General features: G+C 48.6%; 2 protein-coding genes across 17 annotated transcripts in view; one reads left to right on the forward strand and one right to left on the reverse strand.

The window, feature by feature from the left end:
- The window catches only part of ERH (ERH mRNA splicing and mitosis factor), an 892,055-nt gene that overhangs the window by 760,660 nt on the left and 111,208 nt on the right, over positions 1-20,187 (forward strand). The gene's annotated exons all lie outside the window — the stretch shown is intronic.
- PLEKHD1 (pleckstrin homology and coiled-coil domain containing D1) overlaps positions 1-20,187 on the reverse strand; it is a 47,364-nt gene that overhangs the window by 20,919 nt on the left and 6,258 nt on the right. Inside the window, exons 2-6 of the mRNA XM_050797388.1 lie at positions 10,387-10,480; positions 9,929-10,018; positions 9,648-9,724; positions 8,764-8,855; positions 7,673-7,725 (exon numbers count right to left, since the gene is read on the reverse strand). Of these exons, the coding sequence (XP_050653345.1) occupies positions 7,673-7,725; positions 8,764-8,855; positions 9,648-9,724; positions 9,929-10,018; positions 10,387-10,480 (406 nt within the window). The remainder of the gene's footprint in view (positions 1-7,672; positions 7,726-8,763; positions 8,856-9,647; positions 9,725-9,928; positions 10,019-10,386; positions 10,481-20,187) is intronic.

A 20,187-nucleotide genomic window follows, 5' to 3' on the forward strand; every position in this document is an offset into this window, starting at 1 on the left:
TATCTATATAGAAAATCTGGAAGAATTGACCCCAAAAATTCCTGGAATTAATAAGTTATTGTAGCAAGATTGCAGGATACAAGATTAATGTACAAAAGTCAATTATTTTCCTATATACTGGCAATAAAAAGGTGGAATTTGAGATTTTTATTTTCTTTTGAAGATAGGGTCTTGCTCTGTCAACCAGCTGGAGTGCAGTGGAAATTTGAAATTTAACAACACATTACCATTGACATTAGCACCCTCCAAAATGAAATACTTATGTATAAATCTAAAAAAAGTACAAACTCTATATGTAGAAAACTACAAAATGCAATAAAAGATATCAAAGAACTAAAATGAAGAGATATTCCATGTTCATAAATAGGATGATTCAATATTCAGAAGATAATCTTTCCCAACTTGATCTACAGATTCAGTACAGTCTCAATTAAAATCCCAGCATGTTGTTTTGTGGAGACTGACAAACTGATTCTAAAGTTTATATGAAGAGGGAAAAGACCTATAATAGCCAACTCAATATTGAAGGAGAAAATTGGAAGACTGACACTACCCAACTTTAAGACTTACTCTAAAGTTACAGCAATCAAGACATTGTGGTATTGATGAAAGAATAAACAGATATATAAATAGAACAGAATAGAGAGCTTGGAAACATACATAAATATAGTCAATTCAACTCTGACAATGGGGCAAAGGCAGTACAATAGTATTGCAAAAGATAGTCTTTTTTTTTTTTTCTTTTCGAGATGGAGTCTCGCTCTGTATCCCAGGCTGGGGTGCAGTGGCGTGATCTCAGCTCACTGCAACCTCTGCCTCCTGGGTTCAAGTGATTCTCCTGCCTCAACCTCCTGAGTAGCTGGGATTACAGGCATGCACCACCACGCCTGGCAAATTTTTGTATTTTTAGTAGAGATAGGATTTCACCATGTTGGCCAGGCTGGTTTCGAACTCCTGAACTCACGTGATCCGCCCACCTCGACCTCCCAAAGTGCTGGGATTACAGGCATGGGCCACCACACCTGGCCTAAGATACTCTTTTCAACATATGGTATTTGAACAACTGGACAGCCACTTGAAAAAGAAAAAAAGATTCTATTCACAGACCTTAAACACCTTTCACAAAAATTAAATCACAATGGATCATAGAGCTAAATGCAAAACACAAAAGTATAGAACTCCTAGAAGATAACATAGGAGACAACCTAGGTGATGTCTACAGAAAGTTTTTCATCAAGGTGATGAAAATCTATGGTGCTGACTTTTTTAGACATAACACAAAATGCATGAGCTTTGAAGGAAACAATTGATAAGATGGATTTCGTTAAAATTTAAATTTGGTGCTCTGTGAATGACATCAAGAGAATGAGAAAACAAGTCACAAACTAGGAGAAAACATTCCCAGACACATCTAATAAACGACTGTTATGCAAAATATACAAAGAACTCATAAAACTCAACAATTAAAACAATGGGCAAAAGACCCAGACATCTTAGCAAAGAAGATACAAAGATGGCAGGCCAGGCACAGTGGCTCACATCTGTAATCCCAGCATTTTGGGAGGCCAAAGTGGGAGGATCACTTGTGTTCAGGAATTCAAGACCTGCCTGGGCAGTAGAGCAAGACCACATCTCTACAAAATGTTGGGAGCTGAACAGGCCAAAGGGAGCGTGACCAACTCAGCATTCCACTGGAGGCTGTATGATCAAGCAGCAAACTGTTTATCGTGAATGCAGGATGTGAGCAAACTCACACTGTGCCTGCCACCGAAAGGTTTGCTGAGGGACATCACTCCCTGGCCGTGGTTCCTTGAAGTTATCTATTGAGAAATCTAGCACCTATTGTTCAAAGGATGCAGTCTTGCAAGCCTGCTGTGAACCAAACAGCCAACTGACAATTACCCGACAGTCACCCCCACTTTCTCGCTATCTCTTTTGCCTAATAAATATGGAGGGCTGTGTAAAGCTCAGGGCCCTTGTCCACTAGAGGCAAGGTGCCCCCTGAGCCCTTCTTCCAAATATACTCTTTTGTCTCTTGTCTTTTATTCCCACGTTCGCCCCACTTTGTTCATTCCACCAGGAATCGTGGCAGGCTACAATAAAAAATAAAAAATTAGCCATGTGTGGTGATGCATGCCTGTAGTCCAGCAATTTGGGAGGCTGAGGCAGGTGGATCACTTTAGCATGTGAGGCTGCAGTTAACCATGATCATGACACCGCACTTAACCTGGGAGACAGTGTGGGTCCCTGACTCAAAAATACGTGTGTGTGTGTGTGTGTGTGTGTATATATATATATGTTTTTTGGGATGGAATCTTGCTCTGTCACCCAGGCTGGAGTGCAGTGGCACGATCTCGGCTCACTGTAACCTCCGCCTCCTGGGTTCAAGCAATTCTCTGGCCTCAGCCTCCCGAGTAGCTGGGCTTACAGGCACACACCACTATGCCTGGCTAATTTTTGTATTTTTAGTAGAGACAGGGTTTCACCATGTTGGCCAGGCTGGTCTCAAACTCCTCACCTCATGATCCACCTGCCTCAGTTTCCCAAAGTTCTGGGATTACAGGCGTGAGCCACCATGCCTGGCCTAAAAAAATAAATAAAATTTTTAAAGATGGCAAATAAGCATATAAAAGGATGTCCAACATCATATATGATTAGGTAACTGCAAATTAAAGTAACAATGAGCTACCGCTAAACACATATGAAAATGGCCAAAATCAGCCAGGCACAGTGCTATGCCTGTAATCTCAGCACTTTAGGAGGCCAGGAGGGGAGATCACTTGATCTCAGGAGTTCAAGAGAAGCCTGGGCAACATAGGCAAACCCCGTCTCTATAGAAATAAAAACAAAAATAAAAATAATTAGCCAAGTGTGCTGGAGTGCACCTGTAGTCCCAGCTACTCAGGAGGCTGAGGTGAGAGGATCTCTCAAACCCAAGAAGTCAAGGCTGCAATGAGCTGCACTCCACTGCACTACAGTCTGGGCAACAGAGCAAGACTCTGTCTCAAGAACTAAAAACTGAAATAAAAAATAGAATAGCCAAAATCCAAATATCTGACAACACCAAATGCTGGCAAGGATATGGAGCAACAGGAACTCTCATTCATTGCTACTGCAAATACAAAATGGTACAGCTACTTTGGAAGACAGTTTGGCAACTTCTTACAAAACTGAACACACTTTCATCATGCAATCCAACAATCACACTCCTTGTTACTTTTCCAAATAAACTGAAAATATATGTCCACACAAAAACCTGCACATGGATGTTTATAGCAATTTTATCCATAATTGTCAAAACTTGGAGGCAACCAAGATGTCTTTAAGTAGGGAGATAGATAAACAAACTGTAGGACATGGGGATAATGTAATATTCAGCACTAAAAAGAAATGAGCTATCAAGCCATAAAAAGACACGGAGGAAATCTGAATGCACATTACTAAGTGAAAGAAGCCAATCTGAAAAAGCTACATACCATATGATTCCAACTATATGACATTCTGGTAAAGGCAAAACTATGGACACAGTAAAAAGACCAGCAGTGGCCAGGCACAGTGGCTCATGCCTGTAATCCCAGCACTTTGGGAGGCTGAGGCATTGGGGTCACGAGGTCAGGAGTTTGAGACCATCCTGGCTAACATGGTGAAGCCCTGTCCCTTCCAAAAATACAAAAAATTAGCCAGGTATGGTGGCATACGCCTGTAGTCCCAGCTACTCGGGAGGCTGAGGCAAGAGAATTGCTTGAACCCAGGAGGCGGAGCTTGCAGTGAGCCGAGATCACGCCACTGCCCTGCAGCCTGGGCAACAGAGCGAGACACCATCTTAAAAAAAAAGAAAGAAAGAAAGAAAAAAAATCAGCAGTTACCAGGATTTTTAGGGCAGTGAAACACAGCATTTATAGGGCAGTGAAACTATTCTGTATGATACTACAGTGGTAGATACATGTTGTTATACATTTGCCAAAATCCATAGAATGCACAACACCAAGAGTGAACCCTAATGTATGCTATGAACTTTGGGTGACAGTGTGTCAATGTTGAGTCATTGATTGTAACAAATGTATCACTGTGGTGCCGGATATTGACAATGGGGAAGCCTGTGGGAGAACAAGTGTTATGTGGAAAATCTCTGCACTTGCTTCGTAGTTTTGCTGTGAATCTAAACTGCTCCAAAAAATAAAGTTTATTAAGGAAAGAGAAATTCTCACTTCCTTGCTCATTTCTTTTCCACTTTCCATTTCACCTGCATGTTTCTTAAATGAAGCCAGTGTCCAAGTGTAGCCTGAGAATGCTGATAAGAGTGGAAGTTACCACTTACAAACCTGGAGCAGCCAGAGCTTTCTGTTCCTGAAGCCCAACATGGCTTGAGTGTTTCTAGCAGCCCCATTAGAGACTGAGTTGTCAGCTAAGCCCTGCCACGATCCAAACCTTTCTCCACCATATCGTGTGTTCTGCTGACTCGGCTCTGACTGAAGTTGCAGGAGTATAAGGGTAGGAAAAAGTCACTAGAAGGCACATTTCAGCTCAATGAAAGGAAGAGCTTTCAAATAACTGAGGAATCATGCAAAGGACACCTCTGGAAGTAGTGAGTCATTCATCACAGAACCAGGAACAATGTCCACCAGAAAGGTTGACAAAGAGCTTCAGTCGTAGTGGCACATTTTTCCCAACTCAGAGTCTGTATTCTGACTGTGAGCACTCCAGGTGGCAAGAACCTTGCCAGAAACCCTGCCCTACCCTGGGCATTTCTGGTTTTTCCCCCGCACCTGCTCATATGCATGGCTAAGCTCTCACAGCTCAGTCAGAAGGGGAAAGGTGGGCAGGCTGCCCTCCTCCAGGGGTGAGAGGGATAAGGCCAGAGGGAGCCAAAGACCAGGAACCCAGGGAAGGGCATGGTCTTCCGGCTCTGGCAAGATGAGTCAAGAGGGTTCCCCCTGCATGCTCTGCCCATTCTCCCAGAGTCCAGGCCTTTTCTGCTGCATGGAGGATGTCGGGACTGTACATCACACAGTGCACAAGGGCCTTTCCAGTTCACAAATCACTTCCCCGCATTCTACTTCATTGAGCCTCGCAGCAACCTTAGAAGTAGGCAGCAGCCAGCATAACTCTGATCAGACATCCCAGATGGGGAAATTGAAACTCAGAGAGGGTAACTGACATGCCCAACATCACACGATCAGTGATAGAGTTGAGACTCCAATCCAGGTCTCCTGGTTCCATATCTTCTTTAGGCCAGGCTGTCTCAAAGAGACTATGGGAATCAGCAGGAGAACCTTCATCTTACCACTGGGCCATTACATCAATTGCCTCAGTGACTCAAGGCACATCCAGACAATCACCGACCTGAGTGCAGATGGGAAAGGTGCAGGAGACAGTCGGGCCCATCCAATGCATGAGAAAGTTAAGGAAGAAGAAACTTTGACCAAATGACTCAGTGGCAAAGACTAGAACCTGAGCTCTATTCCAGATCTAGAGCATGCAGCTGACAAAAAAATAAGAACTGAGGCACAGTTCTCTCCCTGCCCAGAACAGCCTTCATTGTGGCTGGGCCTGAGTCTCATCCACACTTTATACCAGAAAGTCAGGGAGTTCACAGCTGACAGGCCTCCCTCCTTCACTGGGCTGCGGCATTAAGGGAGGCCTGTGTGCAGTGGGTCTCCGCTGTCCTAATTTCCTAGCTAAAGACCTAGATAGAGTGTCTAAATTTTCCTCCAGCCAACTGCTGCCCCAGATTTAGCCTCTCTGATGGATAAGTCTGGCTCTCTCCCTGCCAGTGGCTGTATCTGCCACTCCATCCCATCCCTGGGCACCTGTTTTTAATTTGCTGACAATACAGAAGCCTCGCTTGAAATGTATAGAATTGTATGCAGAAAATGCCAAAACCCTAACAAAGGACCTAGAGGAGAGCCTGGAGACACAGAGGCCCAACCTGAGTGGTGGAAGAAGACTCGGTGCCCTCATGATGCCAATCCTCAAATCCATGCCATCCAAATACAAATCCCCAATCTTTTTTATTTTATCTTTAATCAACAAAATGATTCTGAAGTCCAGCTGAAAGGATAAATGAGCAAGAATAACCAATACAATTTTAGAAGAAGAAAAATGAGGGTGGATTGTCCTGTTGGATTAAAATCAAGATGTAAAGTTGCAAAAATCAATCCCACTCATTTACCAATTCATTCCACAAACATTTATCGAGAACTCATCTTGACCAAATGACTCAGTGGCAAAGACTAGAGAGACTGTCTAGTCTGCAGAGCCCAGGGAGTGCTCGCAGAGCCCAGGGAGGGGTGGTTGGGAAAGATGAGGACTTCCCAAGAGTCAAGTTAGAGGGTCTGAGCCAAGGCTGATAGCCCCTGCCCTGTGACTTGCCTGGGAGAGGAAAAGGACAAGTGACTAGGCAAAGAGAAATGGACTAAATCCGGCCCTCCCTCTGCAGGCTGCTCTGGTCACATCACTCTGCCGCTTCAGGGCTCAGACAGTTCACTCGCAGCATGGGCCTATATTAATAATATGATCATAATGCTAACAAACACAGATATTCTTTAAGCATGTACTACGTGCCAAGCACTTTATATGCAACATCTCACTAAATTCTCACAACATCCCTAAGATGGATTCTATTATCATCTGCATTTTTCAGATAAGAATATTTGGAGAAGTTAAATAACTCGCCTGAGGTCGCAAAACTAGAAGTAGTGAAGGTCAAATACAAATACAGGCAGCCTGGCTCCAGAATCCACGGTGCTACCCACTACCTCCCCCTGCCTTTCAGATGTGATAATGACTCCTCAGAACCGGCAAGGCCCAGTGCTGCACGGAGATTCTATTTTTTTTTTTTTTTTTTTGAGACGGTGTCTCGCTCTGTCGCCCAGGCTGAAATGCAATGGCGCAGTCTCAGCTCACTGCAACCTCCGCCTCCCGGGTTCAAGCGATTCTCCTGCCTCAGCTGCCCGAGAAGCTGGGACTACAGGCACACGCTACCATGTCCGGCTTATTTTTTTTTTTTTTTTTTTTTTTAGTAGAGACGGGGTTTCACCATGTTGGCCAGGCTGGTCTTGAATTCCCGACCTCAGGTGATCCCCCCTGCCTTGGCCTCCCACAGTGCTGGGATTACAGGCATGAGCCACTGCACCTAGCCTGCACTGAGATTCTAAATGAAGAAGAGGGCTTCGATGGCTCCCCACCTTCAGACAAGGCAAGAGTCTCCTTTAACCCTCCAGGCTGCCTCAAGCCAGTGCTTAGCCTGCTCTGGACTTTTGACTTTCAGAGAATGAAGGAACTTCTGAGATCATCAAGCCCAATTACCCTCAGGTGCCAGATGCCCCTCTAGGGATAACAGAGGGCATTATAGCCCCCTGTGAACATCATTGACAAGCAGCTCATTACCTACTGATGCAGCTGATGACATTTTGGATGGCTCTTTCTCTAGAAGGTGATCACCCACCCTTTTCACTTTACTCCCAGGTGTTGGTAAGGAGAAAGACGCTTCTTGCCAATAAGCTACAGCAAGTCCCAAGCAAGCACTGTGATCCCACTTGGCCTCCCTGCCCTGCCCCATCTGATCTTCTAGCAAGTCCTCTGTGCACCTAGCTCCCCCGCATCACACCCTAATGCTAGAAACATGAGCCATTACACCACGGCTGCTGAGGGCCCCTGGGTGTGCACCTACCTCTCTCTGCTCCCTCTGAAGGCAGAGTTCTTCGGTCTCTTCCATCAGTTTGTCTGCCAAAACAAGCGCGCACACACACACACACACACACACACACACACACACACACACACAAAATCAGGAAAGTGCTCTGAGGTCCTGAGGGAGTTGGTGCCTGAGGTGATCGCTGTCACCCCCAGCATCTCCCAAGGAAGGGGCCTGCAACCCTGCCAGCCAGAGGGTGGACCATCTCCTGGTGATGGAAGCTGCCACTCTCCTTCCCCATCATCATCCTGCTTTTTCTATTCACAGGGTTATGAGGGGCCTCATCCTTGGAAGTTCAAAATGGTCTCTGCATCCCCCAGGGCTGCTGCATCTGGGCTAGTCCCACACCCACCTTCCACCTGCACTAATGTCTGGCTAGTAGGGAGGGCAGAGTCCTGGGGCAGGGGAGGTTCTGAAGCAGGCATAGGGGAGCCAGTGCTGGGGCCCCAAGTGTCTAAGCAGACAGAGGGGAGAGGGTCCCAGGCTGAGGGCAAACCCTCAGTCTCATCTTCTCCCCCAAACAGTGCACGTTTACCAACCACTCAGGGGCACAAGGACCTGGAATGCGGTGGCAAGGTTTAAAATGGTCTGGGGCAAGGGTGCTGGGGACAAGCCAGACCCTGGGGACCCAGGATAGGATAACGACATCAGCTCCACTTATGGAGCCCTTACTGCATGTCTGGCTCAAGCACTTACAGACATTTTCTCATTTAACTCAATCCTCTAAAAGCTAGAGACTATTTTTAACTCGATTTTAAGGATGAGGAAATTGAGGCTTAGAGAGGCTGAGCTGCCTAAAGATATACACAGTTGATAGATGGGTGACAAGTGATGAAACTGGATCCAGAGCCCGGGCTCTTAACCACCAGATGCTCCTGCCTTTGGTCATGCTGGCCAAAAGGATGCATACTGCACCAGAAAGCCCTCCAGGTGCTGAACCTGGTCTCTGTCCCCCCATAGCCCCACCTGAGAGACCCTCACCCCTGCTGGGTCCTTTACCAAGCCCCTGGCTATAGCCCCTGGTCCCCACGTGCTGCTACCATTAGGGAACCACCCCTCCAGCCAACCTAAATACTCCTGCTTTTCCTTAGCCAACTGCAGCCCCTGGGCCTCCAGGCTTTTGATCATGGCTTCTCCCAGCTGGGCATTCTTCCAGGTCCTGGGGAGGGAGGGCAGATGGGATAGAGGAGGGAAGAGGAAGAAACAGAAAATCATTAAAACGGAAGGGTAGAGGGGAAAGAGAAGGCATACGTTTTGTACTCGCCCACCCTTTCTCCTCCAGAATCTCAGCTTGCGTTCACTCTGGCACCCATAGCTCTGGGCATGCCACCAGCATGGATCCGTTACAGTCGCTGGAGGCTGGCCCAGGCTGCAAAGTGGGCCACTGGGGGCTGGGCCAACAGCACTTTTAGAGCAGGGAAGAAATTGCTTCCTGGGTGGCTTTTTACGTCACTGAATGTCCACTACCCAGTGCAAGGCCTGCCACAGAGCACACAGTCGGTGTTGTTTGTTGAACTAAAAGCATGACTTAGCCTGACTAGGCAGGTGTCAGGACAGTGGTTTACATGCAAATGGACTGGGTTAGCTGGGGATTTCTGTGATCTTGACCCTAATTTACAAAGCATTAGCTCTAGTCCTTGCTAGAATTAATTATGGACCTGGGGAGGTGAGATGGGTATCAGGAGGCATCAAATACAACTCCCAAGAGTTGGAGACAAATGGTACCTACACCTGCCACCTGTGACCTAGACACTTTCCAAGCTCACTCAGGGGACCCCTCACAGATGCTGTAAAACCTGGCCTGTCTGCTCTCACCCACCCTAGCCATCTCCCACAGCCCTGGCCCTGTCCCCACCAGGATCCCAGCAGAGAGGCAGGGAGTTCGGGGCAGCCCTGCCCACCCCGTCCTGGATCCGCAGGATCAGCCACCCTGCTGGCTGTGAGCACTTACACCTTCCCAGACTCTTGCAGCATCTCCAGCCACTGGGTCTGCTCAAACTCCGACTCAGCCGCAAGCAGGATGTTCCCCTGCCAGGAAGAGGAGCCATGGGCATGCCTGAGAGGCAGCCACGCTGAGGGTGATGGAGGCCCAGTTCTGCCCTGTCACCCACCCCACATCCCTGGGTGCTGATGCCTCTCTCCCAGGCCAGGACATGGGGGGTTTCTCCTGAAGGGGCCTGAGAGGCTGGTCTGCTCCTGCGAAGCCCAGACTGAGGAAAGAGCTTTACTCACATGGAAGTCCTGGTGTGAGATCTTCATGGCATAGGGCATACTGGGCTCTTCCTTGGGCTCCACCAGGCAACCCCCGAGAGGGATGACGCCCTGAGGAAGAACCAGAACAGGCAGCCCCCACCCCACCCAATTGGGATCACTCAGGGGTTCTGGGGGCCCCTGGACAAAGCCACATCCTGCCAAGTGCTCCAGGATGGAAGCTAGACCCTGGGGCTACAGGACAGAGGCCAGAACTGATGTCCAGAGAGAAGAGGAAGGGCTGGGGAAGGGTCTGGGGCACAGAAGGGTGGGGATCCAGCCCAGGACAGGGGCAGGAGGTCTTTTTCCCCAAGAGGATTTGCCCTCCAGACTGTCTGCTAGGCCAGAGCAAGACAGCAGTCCCATCCCCTCACAAGATGCAAGCCCTGATGCCCACACTGGGCCCTCCCCTGCTGTGGCTCTGGCAGGGGCCGCCTCACCTTAGGATGTATATTGAAGTATTTATTGGTTTCAAAGCTCTTTTTTTCGCTCTCAGAGTAGTAAAGCAGAAAGCTCTCTTTGATGATGAAAAACCTATAGTGGGTGGTGAGGAAGGAAGGGCAACCAGGAGAGAAGGGGTAAGGTTTCTTGGGACAACAAGAGCACCCTTGGGGGCCCCGGACTCACATGGGAGCCCACGGGGACACCAGCTCAGACATCCTTACCAACTCAAGCTCCACATCCTCACAAAGGCCTCAGCTGGCCGGTGGCCTCCCCACAGGCAGCTGGGCCCCTGCACAGGTGGCCAGCTGGAGCGGGAGCCCCACTACTGGCTTCCAGGTCTGGCTGCCTCTGTCTCCCTGAACCACCACCTGGGTCAGCACAGCAGGACAGCTGTGGTTCATCCCCTAGGGTACCTTCAGCCCCTTCAGCTCTCATCTCCAGCCACTTAGAGTCTCCTCTAGGAGGAGAAGGAAGGTAAGACGATGCAAGATGCTAAGATGGGTCTTTGGCAAGTAACATGAAAGCTGGCAATCTGCAGCCCCGAACACCCCAGTGTGACGTTGGCATTCCCTTTGTCTCAGACTGCTCCCCGTCTCCTTCTGGGACTTAGGTCTAACTGAGGGGCTCTGTGACTTTGGTGCTTTTGGACTGCTGGGGAGGCCACGCCCTCGATGTCAATGTGTGGAGCATTTGGACCCGCCCCAAGGGTTCTCCCAGGACTCATGTTTGGAGCTGTGATGAGCCACCAAGCACCCTCTAGGGGAAGGTCCGATTGGGACTCAAAGCCCAGAGGCTGAGGGATATCCAGAGTGTGGGCTCCTTCCTCCAGGGCCCCTGCTAGTAAGTGCTGTTATAGTGACGGGGTGTGAGTAGAATGTGGTGGTGATTCTGAAAGTTGGTGGAGCATGTGTGTATGTGTGTGTGCATGCACACATATGAGAGTTTAAAGTTTACATGCAGGGAGAGTTGGAGCCAGCTCAGATGGGCTCATAAGAGCCCACAGTGTCAATCTCTTCCCTGCTCTGTGTTTGGTCACATGGTGTTGGTAGCTTGATAGTGGCTGTGATGGGAGTATTTACACCATACAAGTCAAATCCTACAGAATTGCCTCAGCTTCCTCCCCCAAGAGCCCAGTGTAAGCATTTGCCAGCACACCACTGGTTGAATGGGCCCTCAAGTGAGGGGCTTGAAAACTTGCTGGTGAGGCTGCGCTCTGTGGCTCACACCAGTAATCAATCCCAGCACTTTGGGAGGCTGAGGAGGGCAGATCACTTGAAGTCAGGAGTTCGAGACCAGTCTGGCCAACATGGTGAAACCCCGTCTCTACTAAAAGTACAGAAATTAACTGGGTGTGGTGGAGCACACCTGTAGCCCCAGCTACTTGGGAGGCTGAGACATGAGAATCACTTGAACCTGGGATGCGGAGGTTGCAGTGAGCCAAGATTGTGCCACTGAACTCCAGCCTGGGCAACAAGAGTGAGACTCCATCTCAAAAGAAAAGAGAAGAAAAGAAGAAAAAAGAAAAGAAAAGAAAAGAAAAAAAGATAAAGAAACCTTGCTGGTGAGCATGACAAAGTCAGACACTCTCTGAGGGTCCTACCAGCCACATGACCTTTCCTAAGGCCTCAGCTGTTGCGGCGAGGCAGGCCTGGGACTACTGGCAGCTGCCATCTGAGGGAAGTGAAGCTCAGCTCTGTGCTTTGGTGTGAGCCTCATGCCAACCCGTTTTCTTTTCTTTTTTTTTCTTTTTTTTTTTTTTTTTTTTTTTTTGAGACGGAGTCTCGCTCTGTCGCCCAGGCTGGAGTGCAGTGGACGGATCTCAGCTCACTGCAAGCTCCACCTCCTGGGTTCACGCCATTCTCCTGCCTCAGCCTCCCGAGTAGGTGGGACTACAGGCCCCAGCCACCTCGCCCGGCTAGTTTTTTGTATTTTTTTAGTAGAGACGGGGTTTCACCGTGTTAGCCAGGATGGTCTTGATCTCCTGACCTCGTGATCCGCCCGTCTCGGCCTCCCAAAGTGCTGGGATTACAGGCTGAGCCACTGCACCCAGTCCCATTTTCTTTACCTGAACCTACCCTCTCTAGCTGGCCACATAACAAACACAGCCCTGTGGACCCTGCTCAGGTTGATACCCTACTAACGCCAACTCTCTCCCTAGGCCTTCCTGCCCCCACTACAGAAAGAGCACACGAATGCCACCTGCTGCAGAACCTCAGTGACATTCCAGACCTGCCAGCACCTGACCTCCGCCCACCTCTCAGCTTTCCTGCCACATCTGCCCTTCAGCCTTCTGTCCTCCAGCAACTGCCGAGCTCACTGTCCCCTGCCTGCTACACTTGCGTGGTCCTGCACATGGAGATTGTGCGGCTTGGCCTGAAACGCCCTCCCTCTTGCTCTTCAGCCAGCAGGACCCTTCCCACCCTTGGTGACCCGCCCAGCCCACACTGATGTCTGGGCTCCTTCTGCACTTGTTAGCAGAGCCTGCACTTGGCACTTAGGCCCACTCCACATCCCATGTGTGCATCGTGCCCCAGCAGGGCATCAGGCTCCTGGAGGGCAGGTCCATCCCACTTCAGTCCCATGGGCCCAGGTCGGTGTCCCCTGGCTGTTCCAAGGGAATTTCACAGAGTAGTTGAGAGCATATAGGCTTTGGAATCAGAGAGACCTGACACTTTCCAGCTGGGGTTGGGGGTCCTTGGCCAAGTCAGCTCTCCTTTCTGAGCCTTAGTTTCTCTACCTGTAGAACGGGGATAATAACAACTACCTTATGCGGTTATTTTGAGGGTCAAATGAGATTGTGCTCATCACCTCACCAATCTGCAGAGGACTCAGGACAGGGCTGAGTGATGCATTCCATGGTCTGAATACAATCACTGCAGGGAGCAGCACACGACTCTCTCCAGGGCCACCGCCTCCTCTTGATGGCTTTGGAAATACTGCTATGGACTCGGTATGTCTCCTCAATGTTCATATGTTCAAGCCCTAACCCCACATGTGACTGTATTTGGAGATAAGGTCTTTAGGGGGTAACTAATGTTAAGGAAGGTCATCAGAGCAGGGCCCTCATCCAATAGGACTGTGGCCTTCTAAGAAGAGCTCTCTTTCCTGGCTGGGTGCAGTGGCTCATATCTGTAATCACGACATTTTGGGAGGCTGAAGCAGGGGGATTTGTTGAGCCCAGGAGTTCAAGACCAGCCTAGGCAACATAGCAAGGCCTTGACTCTACATTTAAAAAAATTAGCTGGGCATGGTGGTACATGCCTGTAGTTCTAGCTACTCAGGAGGCTGAGTGAGAGGATCACTTGAGTCCAGGAATTCAAGGCTGCAGTGAGCCGTGATCGCACCACCACTGCACTCCAGGGTGGCCTCCAGCCTGGGTGACAGATCAAGACCCTGTTGCAAAAATAAATAAATCAAACCTCTCCCATCCTCTTTTTCCTCTTCCTCCACCATGTGAGGACATATTGAGAAGGTGGCCATCTGCAAGCCAGGAACAGGTGCCCTCATCAGAACCTGATCATGCTGGCAACTTGATCTCAGACTCTCAGCCTGCAGAACTGTGACCAAATACACTTCCAGGGTTTAAGCCACCCAGTCTACGGCATTTTGTTATAGTAGCCCAAGCTGACTGAAACACATAAATACCTTCATGCCTTCCTGCCACTTCTGGAGCCCCTCCCACTTAAGGCAAAGCACTGTGCCAGGGCAGGGAAGTGGGTGGGCAGATGATCATTAGACACATGGCAAGGAGGCCACACAGCTTAGACACACAGCGCAGGGCCGTGGGGTCCACCAACTCCCATCCTTCAAGTTGCAGCCTCAGGCAAACTCCCAGCCTTACTAAGCCTCCCTTTCTTCCTCTATAAAATGGGCGTACAAATAACTGTCTCTTAGGGCTGTTGTAAAGATTCCTCCATTGATTCAACAATTACTGAGTTGCCACTGTGTGCCAAGCACTGCTCTGGGTGTTGGAGATACAGTTGTGAACAAGACAGGCAAAAATCGCTGTCTCCATAGAGCTTACACTACTTGCATGTAGTGGGTGTCAGATGGTGAATACATGAGACATAGAGATGTCATGTGCCAGATGCTGATATGTGCTATGGAGGAAAATGAAGCAGGTTAGGGGGCATTGGAAGTGGGCACGGATGCATGTTAAAGAGGGTGGGCAGGGACAGCCTAATTAAGAAGGTGATCTTTGAGGAGAGGTAAGGTGTTTCCAGCACAGGAGCTGCAGGTGCAAAGGTCCTGAGGCGGGAAGTGTGCCCAGCTCTCGAGCGAAATGCAAGGCAGCAGCACTTGGGCCAGATTGCAGAGGGCTCTATGGCTATGGTAATGACAATAATGATCAAGCTAACATTTATTTAGTACTTTCCACACACCACATCTCATTCCAAGCAGTTACTGCTGTTAATGCACTTAACACCACTCACAATGATGCTAAGAGAGAAATGCTCCCTGCATTTTACATGGGCAGAAATGAAGCAGAGAGGAGGCGTGATTTGCTGAAGGTCACAGCACTAGTTGGTAGAGGCTGGCATTTTCTCTGAGAAAGAGAGGCAGCCACTGGAAGACTTTGAGCAGGAGTGACCTGGCTTACATTGTAAAAGGCTCATCCTAGCTGCTGTGTTGAGAGCAGACTGTCAGGGTAAAGGCAGGGAGATTCATTAGGGGATATTGCCACATATCGTTAGGGGGCAAGAGAGGATCCAGTGGATGGAGGCATGTAAAGTCGTCAGCACTTGCCTGGCACACAGAAGGTAGCCCCTAATGTCATGTCCCTTCTTCTCCTCCTGCTTCTGAAGGACAGCATAGAGAGGGGCAGGGGAAGGAAAGTGGATGTTCAGGGTAGCCTTTGCTCTGTGAGGGCCAGAGTTCAGTAGGGATTGTGAAGGGCCCACACATCACACATGCCACACCTGGCCTGACTGCACCTGTCCCCAGGTTGGCTTGGGTGGAGGTGGGGGTTAAGGGAGGTGAGCCAGCATGGACCTGGAGGAGGAGGAGGATGGCCTGGCAGGCAGGAATGAGCTCTGCCCAACGAAGGCCTCACCTGGCAAGCACATTTCTAGGACCCAAAGGTCTGGCCTTGTTTATAAATCTGAGTCAGTGACAGCCCTGCTATTCTAGCTGCCCCTTCTCAGCATCTTCTCAGCAGGCGGGGGCTCAGAACCCCAGTCCCTGCACAGAGGAACACTTCCTCTTCCCACCCCTTATTCCAAAGTCCCCTTGTTCCCCGACACTCTCATTCGGACTGCAAGCCAGGGGCCACATCTTCCCAGGCCCTGTGCAGTTGGTCTGGCTAGAGACGGCCCAAGGGCTAGAGATGGCTGCCTTTCTGCAGCTGTTCTAATGCGTTGGCTCCTGTGCTAAGGGTTCCACGTGTATTTGATCCACGTCACAATCGTGGAGGGTTAGACATATTATTCTCATTTCACAGATGAGGAAACTGAGGCTTAGGGGCAAAATAGTGTATGCAAAGCCACACTCCTAGGGCAGAGGTGGAGCTGGGATTGGAACCCATAGACAATAGTCCCTATACCTACTTCCCACAGCCACTGCCTAAGAAGCTGCTCCATCCAGCTCCTGGCCAAGAAACAGATGGGTCAGAGGCTGTCAGTTTCAAGGTTGGGGTAGCCAACGTTAGAGTTCTGCCACTGACTGGCAATGTGACCGGGGCAAGTTACCTAATATATTTAGGTCTCAGGTCCCTCCCACCGTACAACTTGAGGATAATAGTAATAACAGCTATATCTCACAGGGCTGTCAGGATAATGTTCCCCTAAAGACTTAGAACATGGTGGTAAATATGTAATAAATGATTGCTTTTATGATTATAATGATTATTTACTATGATTGGGTTCAGACTCTGCAATAATAAGCTGCACTCTCCCCTGACCTCCTTTTCCATTTGTGCTCACACGGCTGCTACTGGAGGGAGCTCTTGGCTCCAGCCCAGCTGGCCAGCTCCCTGTCCTCCCAACACATGGCTTATCCCTGCATCTGCTGCTTCCCCCTACCCCCCGTGTGCAGCCCATCCCTCCTTCCAGACCCAACATCAGTCCTGGGAGAAGCTCTGCCCACCAGCTGTGGCCCTTGTCTGTCCCCATGTGTTGGGATGAAGCCCAGAGCGTGGGTGAGGTAAGGGGCTTGTGTCAACTCTGGTTGCCTCTCTCTCCCATCATAAAGAATAGTATTTTCATATCCAGATTAAAGAGCATTCGCAAGGTGCCTGGACACTCGCCTTGCTAAGACAGTGACCAGGGAGAGCCTAGTTAAGAAGGTAATCTTTGAGGAGAGGTAAAGTGTTTCCAGCAGAGGAGCTGTATGTGCAAAGGCCCTGATGCTAAGTGTTTTATTGACTTTATCTTATTTAAATTTCTCATAACAACTCTAAGAGAGTTTAATATGCCCCAGATCACACAACTCAGAATGGGGGAGCTAGGATCATTGTAAAGGTGCTTGTTTTTTTCTATTTCACTAGTGAGGAAACCGAAGCACAGAGAGATTAAGCAACTAGTAAGTGGCAAACTCAGAACGCAGTTATCTCTGCTGACAAAGCCCAAGTTCTCACCTGCTGTGCTCTGTGATGCCCGGTCCTCCTCATTACATGTGACTGGAATCGGTTCTCCTCCTAGGGCTTATCTCTGCTACCTCTGCAGAGTGACTGCAAGCTGCTGGTCAGCTCAGGTCAGAGAGCATGAATGAGTCCCCTGGTATACCCAGGTACTATGCTAGGCTCTGGAGCTTGATGATTTGCTGACCTCAGGGAGCTGATAGTCAAAAGCAGGAGAAAGAGTGTAGAAAACAATAATTTTAAAAATAGCTAATATTGGGCCCAGCACGGTGGCTCGCGCCTGTAATCCCAGCACTTTGGGAGGCCAAGGTGGGCGGATCACAAGGTCAGGAGTTCGAGACCATCCTGCCTAATACAGTGAAACCCTGTCTCTACTAAAAATACAAAAAATTAGCCGGGCATGGTGGTGAGCACCTGTCGTCCCAGCTACTCAGGAGGCTGAGGCAGGAGAATGGCATGAACCTGGGAGGCAGAGCTTGCAGTGAGCTGAGATCGAGCCACTGCACTCCAGCCTGGGAGGACAGAGCAAGACTTTGTCTAAAAATAATAATAATTAAAAAAAAGCTAATATTGGCCGGGTGTGGTGGCTCATGCCTGTAATCCCAGTACTTTGCAGGGCCAAGACAGAAGGTTCATTTGAGCCCAGGAGTCCATACCAGCCTGGGCAACATAGGGAGACTCTGTCTCAACAAAAAATTAAAAAATTATCTGGGTATAGTAGCTTGTGCCTGTGGTCCCAGCTACTTGGGAGGCTGAGGTAGGAGTATTGCTTGAGACCAGGAGGTCGAGGCTACAGTGAGCCATGATCATGCCACTACCCTCCAGCCTGGGCCACAAAGGCAGACCTTGTCTCAAAAGACTATAAAAAACAAAAACAAAACACCTAATGTTTATCAAGCTCCTCCTTTGTGCTAGGTGCTAAACACTGTTCTAGTAACAGTATTGTGCTAACTCATTCAACTCCTCACATGAGGTAGGTGAGGAAACTGGGGCATAGAGAAATTAAATAATGTGCCCCAGATCACACAACTGGGAATGGGAGAGCTAGGATAGTTGTAAAGCATCAAGAGGATACACCACAACATTGTAAAGCATCAGGGTAGGCTTTAACTTTGTAACATACCAGGGAAGTACTCTGCAACATTGTAACACACCACAGTACACTGTAACTTTACAACACACCAGGAGAGTACACTGCAACATTCTAATGTGCCAGAATCTATTGCAACATTGTAAGTGTATATTAGGTACAGGAAGAGTGAAGACCAGGAGGAATCAAGGGTTTAGGGGTCCAGCCAAGGGAGATGGGACAACGAAGCAGGGCTTTGAAGAATGAATAGGAGTATCTTGGGAATTTGGGAGGAAATGGAAGGGGGAGAGATCCATTCCAGACAAAGAGAACAGCATAGGCAGATAATAGTGTGTTCAAAGTTATAAAAATATATCTGGTATTATTGGCAGAAAGTGCAAAGGGTGGGCAGTGGTGCAGGGGAGGTGCAGTAAGGAGTGAGTTAAGGTCAGAGAGCAGGGACAAAGCGGGGCAGAGTGAGTAGTCCTTGTGAAGATGCTGGACTTCTTCCTGCAGACAAGGGGAGCTGCCAGCAAGTTTCAAACAGGGCACTTGTAAGGTCATATTGTAGTTTTAGCCATGGGGAAGTCCATAACCAGGCAAAGGGAAAATTAAAGTTATTGGGAGGTACAAATCAGCAAGGTTCATTGAAATGTTCAACAAGGGCAGGGTGACATGATGACCAGGACGCTAGCTTGGGTCACAGAGTGGTACAGGTGCCATCCAACATGAATTAGGGAATCCAAGAAGGGTTTTCTTAAGCTTCAGCTTTGTCCCCATCTTCTGCTCTCCTCCCCAGTGCTCTGAATGCAACAAGGGCTCAAACAGGGCTTGATGGTCACCACTGCCTCATGATAAGTTCAGCTGGAGCCAAGGAAAATGTTATCTAGAACCGCAAGTATCTTCTATGTTGGCCAGGTCCTGTTAAACAAAGGCCTATCCACTCTCTGTCCACTCTGGTGAGCTTCCTAATGTTTGGAGATACAAATGCCACTGAGTTTAGGAGTAGGAGCTGGAAAGGGCTTTGCATAACAGAGTGAAAGAAATTTGAATTTGGGGAAAATCCTGTAGGACAATGGAGAGGAGGAGTGATGGGAGAGTGCAGAGCAGAGAGGATCCTGGGAGGATCCACGAGTCAAGAGAGAGAGCGAGGTGACCATCTCTGACGACAGCGAGGTAGGGTGCCTACCAGGGAGCTAACGCTCAATTTGAAGATGTTTGCACTTCTGTAATTTGAATACCTTCTCTGCCCTCCTCTTTGCCACAGCTTCCCTGCAGGATAGGCTGCCAGACTCATAAATACCTTGATGAGAGGCTGCTGTGTTTATGCAGCAGTGTGGAAGGCTGGAGAAACTGAGAAATAAAAGCTGAGTTCCTTTACAAATTTACAAGAAAAAAATCAACCCCATCAAAAAGTGGGCAAAGGATATGAACAGATGCTTCTCAAAAGAAGACATGTATGCAGCCAACAGACACATGAAAAAAATGCTCGTCATCACTGGTCATCAGAGAAATGCAAACCAAAACCACAATGAGATACCATCTCACACCAGTTAGAATGGTGATCATTAAAAAGTCAGGAAACAACAGATGCTGGAGACCATGTGGAGAAATAGGAACACTTTTACACTGTTGGTGGGAGTGTAAACTAGTTCAACCATTATGGAAAACAGTATGGTGATTCCTCAAGGATCTAGAACTAGATGTACCATATGACCCAGCCATCCCATTACTGGGTATATACCCAAAGGATTATAAATCATGCTGCTATAAAGACACATGCACACGTATGTTTATTGTGGCACTATTTACAATAGCAAAGACTTGGAACCAACCCAAATGTCCATCAATGATAGACTGGATTAAGAAAATGTGGCACATATACACCATGGAATACTATGCAGCCATAAAAAAGTATGAGTTCATGTCCTTTGTGGGGACATGCATGAAGCTGGAAACCATCATTCTGAGCAAACTATGGCAAGGACAGAAAACCAAACACTGCATGTGCTCACTCACAGGTGGGAATTGAACAATGAGAACACTTGGACACAGGAAGGGGAACATCACACACCGGGACCTGTCATGGGGTCGGGGTATGGGAGAGAGATAATATTAGGAGATATACCTAATATAAATGATGAGTTAATG

The sequence above is a fragment of the Macaca thibetana genome, chromosome 7, assembly GCF_024542745.1.
Source record: "Macaca thibetana thibetana isolate TM-01 chromosome 7, ASM2454274v1, whole genome shotgun sequence".
Taxonomy (NCBI): domain Eukaryota; kingdom Metazoa; phylum Chordata; class Mammalia; order Primates; family Cercopithecidae; genus Macaca; species Macaca thibetana.